We start from the raw sequence: 12,582 nt of genomic DNA on the forward strand, positions 1-12,582 counted from the left end.
GAAAAGAGTTTTTTTTCATTAAATGTCTCAAATGAGGTCTGCAGTAAACACAAGCTCAAGGTCTGGGACATTTAGTTGTATGGAATAAAATTGATTGTGTGGCATAAAGTTATCTTTTTACGCATGGCAACAGCATTCACATATTAAAACTGATAAAGTTGATGTTCTTTTGCGAAGATTATCTGGTAGAGCAATATGTCCTGATCTCTTGTAAACATAAAAAAACATGTTAAAAAACAAATTGCTGACGCACGTTATTATTATAATATTATTTTTTGAACATATAAATGGTATTGCCACAACAAATCTTGGAAATACAGTGTCCATTTGTGAGGATTACCTTATAAAACATATTATCACGTAAGTACGTGTTGGACCACAGACCTTATTTCAAGCATTTAACCAAAACTAGGATTGGTCTACCAAAAAAAAAAAAAAACATCTCCAAACCATTCAATGGATCCAAGCCCAAGATTACTTGTTCCCTATTGTTCCTCGTCGTATCTCTGGAGCGCATCTTGAAGCTTGGTGGTGATCTTCTGAAAGAAGGAGATCTGCTGATGGAGGTGATGCTGCATCTGCCAGCGGAAGTCTCGAACCCTGGTGCGGTGGAAATGTTGGATCTCTGCCAGCGTGGCGCAGGAAATGATGTTGCATCGGTCCCGGAGCTCTCCCTCCTGTTTGGGGCACTCCTTCACCTTGGTTAGTGCTCCTGGAGGTGTGGGTGGCGGGGTGGGAGGGTAGAAGATCAGAAGGGAGGTTGGGGTGTTAAGTCAAAAAAGAAAAGAGAGGAAGAAAAGTAAAATGAAAAGAGGGCAGGTATGATGGCGACAGAGTTTAAAATTTAGGTTTGAATTTAGTTTTTTGTATTTTTCCCCATTTCCCCCCCAGTTGTACTTGGCCAATTACCCAACTCTTTCGAGCCATCATGGTCGCTGCTCCATCCCCTCTGCTGATCCAGGGAGGGCTGCAGACTACCACATGCCTCTTCTGATACATGTGGAGTTGCCAGCCGCTTCTTTTCACCTGACAGTGAGGAGTTTCACCAGGGGGACGTAGCACGTGGGAGGATCACGCTATTCCCCCCAGTTCCCCCTCCCCTCTGAACAAGTGCCCTGACTGACCAGAGGAGGTGCTAGTGCAGCGACCTGGACACATATCCACATCTGGTTTCCCACCCGCAAACACAGCCAATTGTGTCTGTAGGGATGCCCGACCAAGCTGGAGGAAACACAAGGATTCGAACCGGAGATCCCCATGATGGTAGGCAACAGAATAGACTGCTGCACTACCTGGACGCTAGAATTTAAAGTTTATATGGTGTGAAATCATGGGTCTGTTTCCTGGAGACAAAGTGAGGGTTGGCTGCTGGTGTTGGAAAGGTGGTTGCTGAAAGGCACATATGCACATATGCACACACACACACACACACACATGCACACATACAAACAATGCTTCACAATCACACAGAAGCACAGTATGCCCCAACACACACACACACACACACACACATATATATATACACACACACACACATACACAAACACATTATATATATTTGCATACATTCTTACACATAATTACACATATCACTCACTCATAGACATGCATACACAGATTCACAAACACAGACGTACACAAAAACACATTACAGCATAAATGCACAAATGATTTGAGATGAACTTGGACTTTGCTCTCCTGAGAGCCAACAAGATTAAAGAGCTGTGAACTAAACTCTTTGTTCTGCTGGCTCAACAAAATGTTACATACACACACACACACACACACACACACATATATATATATATACACACACACACACACACACACACACACACACACACACACACACACACACACACACACACACACACGCTGCCATTTCCTCCTTTGCTTTGTCTTCATTACCAGGAGAGAGACAAAGAGACAGACAGAGAGAGAGCGAGAGAGGGAGAGCGAGAGAGAGCGAGCAAGAGTGAGAGAGAGAGAGAGAGAGGTGAAAGCTAATCCACTCTACATTCCAACAGTCCCAGGGCAACACAGGACAAAGAGGCCCCGGAAACTCCTCTCATTCAAGTCAGATGTACCCTTTGGCCCTCCCAGCCGGAAATAGGGAGACCCGGACAATTCAATTTAGTGCTAAATGGGTTTTGTTTCCTCTTTCACTGTGTAGGACCCCATAAAAATGGGATGCTCTATTGATGTCAATGGGTTTTTATTGCCAACAAATTTCAAATAAATACAGTATAGGGACATTCAAGTCCGTAAAGCTATGTGTTTAAAGGCACCAAAAGCTAGGTGTAATCTGTTATGGCATATCCCAATATTGTCCCAGTGTTTCAGGATTTGACAGGCCATAATTAGAGAAATTCAACACCATAAATATTTCTGGAATGATGTCAACCGGCGTGATCAGTAATGATTTATTTAGTTGAAATGAGAGAAAGGTGCAGCCTACTTTCCTCTGTGTTGAGTAAGAATGTAATCTGTCTTTTTATTTGGTTAAAAAAAAACAACGCAAAAAAGCCTCAAGCTTCGTTCTGTTGCAAAACTCTAAACCTTGCTGATGTGTTCTTGCCAAAGGCCTTACACTCATCATGCCAACATTTGTTAGTATCCAGGAGCCTGAGGTAGGAATTGCCCAACTATTCTACACACGACTGCATTCGACTTGGTATCATCCCCAGAGCCATTTAAAATTAAGAAATGGCTACAAGAGTGAATCTGTGAATCTATAAATGAATATATATTCGTTTGTTCAAGTTTCATGAAACATGACTTGTAAAATAAAGTGTATTATCACCATCATCTTTATTATCGTTATTGTCTGAAATGTTACGATAATTGCCCTACATTCTTGTATGATGGTAGGATAATTGTTCTCTTTCTGTATTTGGTCAAAATTCGGGATAATTGTCCTACCTTTCTGAACATGGACAATGTCGGGATAATTTGCCAGGTGTCCTCTGTAGAGATCCAACAAATCCGATATGGGTTCCAGGTCTTGACTGGGCTGCTCAGCGAAAAACTCCCCTATGACTTCGTAGGCCTCTCCGGTGTAGGCGATGGCTCGGTTCAGCCCATCTGAGTAGACCTGCTGGTCCAGCTCAAATGCCTGGCCCAGGAGCTTGAAGGACTGGCCCACTTTCTGATACTCCTTCTTGAATCCTGTCATCTGCTTGCGGGCGAACTCGTTGACGGCAGCGTTTACAATAACGATGTTCTCGTCCATCTTCTTGGTGAAGGACTTGAAGCCTTCAATCTTACTCTCCACCTCGTGAAGGTCCAGAGGAACCGCAGGTGTGCTGATGAAGACAAAAAGTCATGAGGTTGTTTTTCGTTGATATGGTCAAGTCACTGTTCGGGGTTCTATTGTTTCAGTCACCTGTCATTTGTTTCTGGTACATTATGTCCCATCTCCAGCGGTTAATTTGTAAATAAGATGATTCTGAAACATAAAATGGAGATGGATCTGCCAAGTTGGGGGTTTCGGGTGAACAGCAGGATGCACAGGCTAAAATAAACATGGTGTCACTTTGGGAAAGAATGCAGCAGCTGACAACTGCCAAATGAATACAGTAGAAACAATGCCACAAGAAAATGCTTTCACAAGAAAAACGTTGAAGGTTGAATATGCGCCTAAGCAAATTACCACAAGAGTTGATGGCTTTGAATGGCTTCGATTAGTTTCCCCAGATACACCGCTTTACCACCATTTCTCATTCCTTTCGTTTTGCTTCAGTTAAGTCTTTTCACAAATCTAGTATTATCTACCATACCTCACCTCAAAGCTGCTTAGTTGCATTTCCCGGGTCGGGAGAAGTAGTGTGGTTGCTAGGGGTGGAACTATTGATTGAAAAAAAAATGACTACCTGCTATGGATTTCATGTTTTTGGTAATATAATTGTCCAAATTTGGACGAGACGTGATCATAGTCTAAGATTAATATGTATAATACAAACCACCTGGATACGCATAAAAATTAGCAAATTATCAAAAACAAAAAAAAGCTGGTGATCAAGCAAGCAAAAGAAAGAAGAAGTGAAAGAAAGAATGCTTTACATGGGTGTAGCAGAAGAAGGAACATCTGTTTCATTGCTTCATTGATGAGCTGGGTACTTGCATGGACCCGTGATAGCTGACATGAAGCAGATGTGATACCTGACGTTCACAACATGCTGGCGACCCCTCACAGCAGCAGCGTTGCTCATTTAAAAAGCTATAATGTTTTTGTTGTTGACTTTTTTCATTTCTGATCACAATCAGAGTGACCTGTCTTATGGGGATCGGTCTGATTCTGGCTATGGTGTGATTGCCTACTCATCTTGTGGTCGCTGAGGAATGAATGGCGGATCGCTGTGTATATCATCAGTTTGCAAAAGATGAATTTGTGGCCTGACTGTAAAAGTGCTTTAAAGACGGTTTATATTCATTAATTTCCTCATTAAATATATGTAGAAGTAAGTGAGGTAAGGTTAGGATGTTGGTTGACGAGTAAGAGCATAAAGGAGGGGTTAAATGGCAGTCGGTAGCCAGAGCTGCAAGCAATCAGGTAATAAACGACTTAACCTATCTCTTTGCTTGCTTGCAGTAAAACCTGAACCGGAGTTTTGACCTGAGACAGATGGCACAAAGGTGCAAGAGCTCCCTGAAAAGGAGACAGCGTTGCATATGGTTGCAGTGACTGTTTTGTGGCGGGCCATTGTAGGAAATTAACAGTGCCAATATTTAGAGGAAACTCTCTGGCCGTCTGTTCATCTACAACAGCACATGACACAATCACCTTTAGTATCACACAGGAGGGACTGCAGATTACATTTCCACTTTTCTCATGTGGCTTATTGTTTCTCATATTTCCCCCAACTTCCAAGCACACTTTTTTTATTATTCATTTTATTCATTGACTCGATTTATTCACGTTAAACTTATTTACTTACATTTTTTACAAAAACCTGCCTTGCTCAAGGGGGACATCAACAGCAGTCAGCCGAAACCCTTACCCCACTCCACACCTATCACCACAGCCACTGATGAAGAGTGTGCAATTTCAGTTTTCCCAAACAAGCAACTTTTTTCATACCACCCCACCCTCGCCCAACTCACCTAATGGTGAGAAAGAAGTTGGCCCCGACCAGCTCGTCTCTCTCGGCTTTCCTCTTGCCACGTTTCCAGGCCTTCTCGTCTGTCCCACATGTTAAGAAATGCTGGAAGACGTCACAGCGCGCCAGCACTGGGTGGCCGGTCATATGGTTCAACCACCAGGTCAGGCCTCGCCTCCGTTTGGAGATGAAATCCTCCTCAAAGCGGCCGGCAGCCTGTTTCTCTGGGAGGTGGGGCACCGAGATGACAGGGAAGCGCTCCACCAGCCGGGCGTATAGCCAGTCGAAATGTTTATACCTGTCGGGGGAGAGGGGATGGAGAGACGGTAAGTACATTTACATGCAAACACAAACCCCCCAGAACACGGATTACCCTGTTAAAGGAAATATTTCAATCAAAGCGTTTCCACGGTTTCAAAACAATGTAATTTCTCCGACAACAATATACGTGTATTCTTGAATAATAAGCACGAGTTAGGTTTGTCTTTAGACAGGCAAGACCATGTTCTTCCAGCACTTTAAATGAAATGGAAACTGACTTTACCTTGTTTGCTAAGTTCCCCAGTCATACGATGCAACTTATTCAACAACTTTAATAAAATTACAAAAATTAAATTTTGTACTTATTTCACATCTAAATTGAATTACCTTATCTTCCTCTAAAACAGCTGAGTTTGAGGGAAGTCTGAGAGAGCAGGTGAGTGTAATATTCTAACCCAAAATATCATAAAATATTTTCCCTCACCCCATCCAGCATCGTAAGAAATCTGCAAGGGGCAAAACTGCACAATCCAATCAAATCTTGATCACATACCCCCCCACCCCACCATGTTTTGTTACACCTACACTACATCACAATACAGAAGCAAGACCCGCTCTGAATTCACATTGTCTTTAAGGGTGCATTACAGATCATTTTCTCTGCCAGTCTTTGTATTTTTTCATCCATGGGCATTATTCCAGAGTTGGCCATTGTGTTTACCAGCAACACCCAGTTCACTGCATCAGGTGACCATTTGCATGCACAAGTCTCAAGAGGCTGAAACTAAACCCAAATAAGGTGTTTATACGGGCCAGTTTATCAAACGATTGAGTAAACAACCTGAAGTGTTTTAATGGGATTACATTTACACTAATAATCTGACATGCATTTCACAGAGCTATTTCTAAGGTCAGAGCGGTGACACCTTTTGTTGTGTGGACCCCCCCCCTTTTCTCCCCAGTTGTATCCGGCTGATTACCCCACTCTTCTGAGCCGTCCCGGTCTCTGCTCCACCCCCTCTGCTGATCCGAGGAGGACTGCAGACTACCACATGCCTTCTCCGATACATGTGGAGTCGCCAGCTGCTTCTTTTCACCTGACAGTGAGGAGTTTCCCCAGGGGGACATAGCACGTGGAAGGATCACACTATTCCCCCCAGTTCCCCCTCCCCCCCGAACAGGGGCCCTGACCGACCAGAGGAGGCGCTAGTGCAGCGACCAGGACACATACCTACATCCGGCTTCCCACCTGCTGACACGGCCAATTGTGTCTGTAGGAACGCCTGACCAAGCCGGAGGTAACAGCGGGATTCAAACTGGCAGTTCTCGTGTTGGTAGGTAACGGAATAGACCACCCGACGCCCCCCAGCAGTGACGCCTTTATGAGTTAATGCTGAAGTAGAAGCAAAGTTCAGGTGGTGCTTTGGATCTACAAATTTTTAGATGGGGTGTCTGTACCTGCGGTTGACCTGCGTGTTGGTGTGAGTCGGAGTCAGGCCGTAGGACATATAACTCTTCATTCCTTTAAACTTGGTCTGTTTCGTGGGGTCATCGATGGCACATGTAAATGGGTAGGGGTTCTCCTGCCACTCTGGTCCATGCTGCCCCACGATGACACAAATCCTGTCCCCACCCTCAACAAAAGCCGAGGCCTCCCCTAAGAGAAACGCCTCTCCTCCAGACTTGACGAAGGTGGAGAATCTGTTCAGGTTTCTGCCAACCGTCGCCGAGCTTTTAGCCTGCTGTTGCGCATTCCCACGCCGGCCAGGCAGAGAGGTCGTCACCGTGTAGGTGGAGGGCCCACCTCTGACACCTGACAGCTCGTTCGCTGCCGCGGTGGAGTTGTCATCCCAGTCGTCGTCCCAGTCGTCGTCACTACCCTTACAAAGAAAATGGTGTACTTTAAGTATACTTTCTCAAGGCACAGTCTGCCAGAAATAATAATAATAATAATAATAATAATAATAATGAAGGAATCTGCTATGACTTACACATTAATTGACAGTAAGGGCGGGAAATAATTCATTATTATCGTTTATCATCTTTCAGTGATATTGTATTGGAATGAAATTTCAGATACTGTCACAATGTGATACAAGTACATAGTTTTGCTGTCTTAAGTTCATGATAATGAGAATCTATTACCTTACTACTACTAATTACCTTAATTTACCTAAAAATTAGGTCTAAAATATTTGACCGAGTATTATTCAAAAACTAGTTTTGGTTTGATATTATCATATTTATTTATTTTTTTTTGGATTTCCCCCCCCTTTTCTCCCCAATTGTATCCGGTCAATTACCCCACTCTTCCAAGCTGTCCCGGTTACTGCCCCATCCCCTCTGCCGATCTGGGGAAGTCTGCAGACTATCACATGCCTCCTCCGATACATGTGGAGTCACCAGCTGCTTCTTTTCACCTGACAGTGAGGAAGGAGTTTCGCCAGGGGGACGTAGCGTGTGGGAGGATCACGCTATTCCCCCCAGTTCCCCCTCCCCCCGATCAGGTGCCCCGACCGACTAGAGGAGGCACTGGTGCAGCGACCAGGACACATCCACATCTGGCTTCCCACCCACAGACACGGCCAATTGTGTCTGTAGGGACGCCCGACCAAGCTGGAGGTAACACGGGGAGCATTCGAACCAGCGCGCCCTGTGTTGGTAGGCAACGGAATAGACCGCTACACTACCTGGACCTTGATATTATTCTTTACCAAACAGTTCAATGTGATGAACCTCCGTTGCATTCTTGGTATTCTTTAATATTAGATATCGTGATATATATATTGGTGTTGTGTAAATTCCTATGATCATTAAGATAGTTCCCATGTTGCCCAGCCCTAACTGATAGTTGTCTTAATACCAGAATTAACACTAGACAACAACTAAACCTGAGTTATTGTTTTCTGATGCTATAAATGCTTTGTTTACATCAGTAATGCTTTATGAACATTGGGAGGCTCATATTTTCCTTTACGATTAGTTGAGAAAGACACAAAATGCATTTTTTTCCCCCCAGGGTCAAAAGAATAGCAGACTGAGCCTTATAACTAAACTTAAGTATAAAAAGTATACTAACTTTGGGGAACTAAAATGTACTTACAAATATACGACTATGTTAGCACATCTTATTGGGAGGCTATGCCTCTAGCTGATTAACCTTTTATTGTTTACCTGGTTTTGGGTACTTTATTTGTCTATGTATTTATCCTGTAATTTCTTTTCAATTTCTTTTTTAATTTCATTACATTTACGCCTAATGTAAAACAATTTGAACTGCCCTTGTATATCAAATGTGCTTTACAAATAGATTTGCCTCACCAATGTTACTCTTTGGGATTAAATTGGCCCACACTTTACTTTATAGACATAGGTACTAAAAGTAGATCATGTCTGAAGTGAAATGTTAACTTTTAGGTTGATTTACTAATATAGATTAGTGCAGCGTTTCCAAAACTTTTTCATACCTTGACCCACATGTGGAGTTACTTTTTGGCTCTGGTCCCACCAAATATTTTGTGCAGTAAAATTAACTATAAATTCTCATTACATGTCAATACGTGAGACAATTGACAACCCGCTCTGCATTGCTCATCAGTGCAGTGTTCCCATTTTCAGTGTTAAATCGGGACCTACTAATGATCAAATGAAACAAGCGACATTGTGACAATGTCAACATTAGACATTATTATACTGATATTTTGGAATACATTTAAACCATTGCATTGTTTGCATTGATTCAAAGGTATTTCTGAGGCAGTGCAGTATCACGAATTTTGTTGTTTCCAAACTAAATGTTTTTATCAAGACATGCTGCGACCCATTCGCCCCCTGCCTCTGCTGCAACCCATTTGTGGGTCATCATGATCCATATTTTGAAAATCACTGGCCTGATGTATAAAACAATACACGTAGCTGACTCAAAGTGTTCAGCAAGTCTAAATGTACTATATAGTTGATATACTCAAGTTTACCTTTTGCAAGTAAAACCCTTGAAGAGGGCACTAGGTAGAGTACAGATCTCCACCAGGCGTATCTCCCCTTCTCCGGTGCTCGGACTTAATCGAAAAACCAGCCGAGGAGTTAGCACTCAATTGCGGTATAAAACAGGGGTTTTTCAAAGGTTTTGAATCACCAAAACAACGAGAGGTCCTTGATCATACAGTCATAACTGCATAGATATTATTAGGCTGACAGGCCCAGTAGTATGCGAGATGAGCAGCGGACAGATACACGCACACACGGACAGAAAAAGCAGTGTTTTCCCTCCCATTATAAGACTTTTACGCAGCGCCCAAGTCGATTGAATGGGATATATAGAACAAAAAGTGTATAATATGCAGCACTCAAGCTAAAAAAAAATCTACTTGATAAAAACAGTTTGCCTGTCAGTCTGTGGATGCGCAGGCGGACCCTCACACGAATGCGATCAAGTCTTATATGAACTTGCACTTTCCCAAAAAATGGGTTTGCTATGCGACCGTTTTGCGTTTTGGTCATACCCTAACCGTGTCTTTACTTTCATAATATAAATAATAAAGAAGGGTAAACCGTTTACGCTTGCGCATGCGCGACTCACATCTACATATGGCTGACTCAGATCGGGCAGAGACAAGAATATGCAACACTTCCTGTTTTTTGACTTCAACCTTGAGGAAGTTTTTTTTTATAACTCGCATTTTTTGATTAGCAAAATTCTTTTAATAACTTTTAATCATGTCGCTGCCCGATCCGTGTTAACCATAGAAAAAGGTGTTATTTTTGGCTCATCCAATATTCCTCCAGTTCTCCTGTGCTGAGATCTACAGTGAATGGTCGACTTCTCGTTTACTACATATGTTTTTCTAACCACTCCTTTTTTTCTCTCCCGAATTGTAGCCAGCCAATTACTCCACTCTTCCGAGCCGTCCCGTTCACTGCTCCACCCCCCTCTACCGATCCGGGGAGGGCTGCAGACTACCACATGCCTCCTCCGATACATGTGGAGTCGCCAACCGCTTCTTTTCACCTGACAGTGAGGAGTTTCACCAGGGGGATGTGGCGCGTGGGAGGACCATAATATTCCCCCAAGTTCCCCCTTCGCCCCGAACAGGCGCCCCGACCTACCAGAGGAGGCGCTAGAGCAGCGACCAGGACACACACCCACATCAGGCTTCCCACCCGCAGACACGGCCAATTGTGTGTGTAGGGACGCCCGACCAAGCCGGGGGTAACACGGGGATTCGACCCATCCATCCCCGTGTTGGTAGCCAACGGAATAGACCGCTACGCTACGCTACCCGTACGCCCCGAATAAACACATGTTTTGACACCGTCGCTCCCCGAGCTAAGTCAACCATGCGCATGCGCGACTCACATCTACGGTTGATTCGGATCGGGCAGCGACAGGGAGCAGCGTTGGTCGAGCGAAGCTAGAGAGTGAATAAAGGGAGAGAGAGAGCGGCGGTACCGAGAACCAAAGTTTTGAATCACCGCAACCACGAAGGTTTCTCGATCATACAGTCAAAACTGTGCGCAAAAACAAACATTAGGCTGAAATGTCTAGCTAGCAGTACGCGAGATTAGCCGCGGAGAGACGCGCACACAAACACAGACACCCATGCGGCCAAACGCAATATCCCCTCCGAACGACCGCCTAGCGGCCATAACAAGTAAAACAAAAGTGCAATCGCTCGTTTCTAGACAGGGAATAAGCCGAAAGAAGAAGTTTAAAAAGGTATAGCCTACTAATAGCGCACAAGAGTACGCTTCCTTTTTTGTTGTTGCAAGTAGTACAAAAGTAAGAATAAAGATACACTTCAGTGAACTTGTGCTTTGCAAGTGTAACAAAAGTAAAATAAAAGTATACCAGCTTAATTTTAGTTAAAAAAATATACTAAAAGTGCACTAATGTAAACTTATTTTTCCAAATGTAACAAAAGTAAAATAAAGTGACACAGGTTTGTGTGTGTGTGTGTGTGTTTAGCTTAAAAGAAAATACTAGAGATGATGCACTGAAGGGTACCTCGGCTGGTCTGGTGACCGCCGGGGACGAGGCGGCGTGGCTCGGTGTCGAGACTGCGGGCCGGGACTGGAAAGAGGAGTCGTAACCGGCAGACCGGGAGTCCGGTCCGGAGGGTAAACCGTTACTGCTGTCAGCGGGGTTATCAAGACGTATGACCTCCACATAGGAGGCCGGGAACAGCCCCGTGTCCCCCCTGCTGTTCTGCCCCTCAAGCCACCCGTCCAGCTCCTCCTCGCTGAACAGGGTCACCACTTCGCTCTCCGTTATGGTGATCTCTCCGGGGTTTTCGGAGGCGAAGTCATATAAAACTCTCGCTTTCAACGCCATGGTGTTGTGTCGTTGTTGCTGCTGTTGTTTTTAAGCGTCCCTGATAGAAATTAATATGTGGGGTAAAAGTTGCAACTTCTGTTTTTTTTCCGAACTACAAAAGCCCTCGTTGAGTTTAACTGGGAGTCGAAAATCCACCCTTCGGATCGGTTCGTACCAGACACTCACCTATCGGTTCACTCCTCTCCGGGTCATATAACGTTTAATTCCATGCAGGGGTAAAGATAATCCCAAAACAAGAGGGGACGAAAAAGGAAAAAAAGAAGGAAAAAAAACTCCACCGACAAAACGTTTGTGTCTATGAACTGGACAAAATCAGCAGACGCCACATTAAAGACTGAACGAACATGCACCACAGTACATGGACGACTGTGTGGCAGTTTGTATGTTGAAAGAGCCGAGTTGGAGAAGTGGAAAAGTCCTTCGCTGCAGATGCTGAAACTGTACCAGTCCTAACACGTAACCCTACACGTGAAACGTAGGGTGGGGCCAATAAAACGAGGCTACACGTTTAACAGAGTACACTACGAGTTGCGTCAACCTGAGGAAAAAAAACACCGACGAGACGCTTCCAAGTGCTCATCATAAAACTGGCCAAGTCATCGAATTCCTGAAAATTATGAAGCATTAAGTGGGCGAAGCTCCAACATGCTTAAACCACATCGGGGCTTTTTTTCCGAAGACCTAACGATTTCACTGCGTTTTTAATCACGTACTTCCTCGTCAGCTGCATTAAGATAATTAACTAAAGCTGATATGCCCGATTATTTTCTTTCTCACATGGGGTTTACATGCTACATTTACACAGCCTGTGCACCCTGAGCTAAACTAGTCAGCCACCAGGAGAAACTTGTTACCATAGTGATACAAGTCGGATTTTGTCTCCCTCCA

The 12,582-nt window shown here is 44.0% G+C and overlaps 1 protein-coding gene across 1 annotated transcript; it reads right to left on the reverse strand.

Annotated features, from left to right (window-relative positions):
- Positions 1-485: 485 nt before the first annotated feature.
- LOC130113259 (sorting nexin-18-like) lies at positions 486-11,691 on the reverse strand. Its single transcript, XM_056280819.1, has 5 exons — positions 11,365-11,691; positions 6,819-7,240; positions 5,104-5,397; positions 2,923-3,305; positions 486-712 (listed from the first exon to the last, which is right to left on the reverse strand). Exons 1-5 carry the CDS (start codon positions 11,689-11,691, stop codon positions 486-488), a joined length of 1,653 nt encoding a protein of 550 aa, XP_056136794.1.
- Positions 11,692-12,582: the final 891 nt, after the last annotated feature.

This window comes from Lampris incognitus, chromosome 5, assembly GCF_029633865.1.
Source record: "Lampris incognitus isolate fLamInc1 chromosome 5, fLamInc1.hap2, whole genome shotgun sequence".
NCBI lineage: Eukaryota > Metazoa > Chordata > Actinopteri > Lampriformes > Lampridae > Lampris > Lampris incognitus.

Excerpts from the sequence above, each read along its gene's own strand:
- LOC130113259 (XM_056280819.1), bottom strand. The coding sequence starts at position 11,691 with ATGGCGTTGAAAGCGAGAGTTTTATATGACTTCGCCTCCGAAAACCCC. Across the intron at positions 5,398-6,818 it reads AACACGCAGGTCAACCGCAG|GTATAAACATTTCGACTGGC; the intron begins GTACAGACACCC and ends CTCCCCCGACAG. Across the intron at positions 713-2,922 it reads CATTGTCCATGTTCAGAAAG|GAGCACTAACCAAGGTGAAG; the intron begins GTAGGACAATTA and ends CCACACCTCCAG.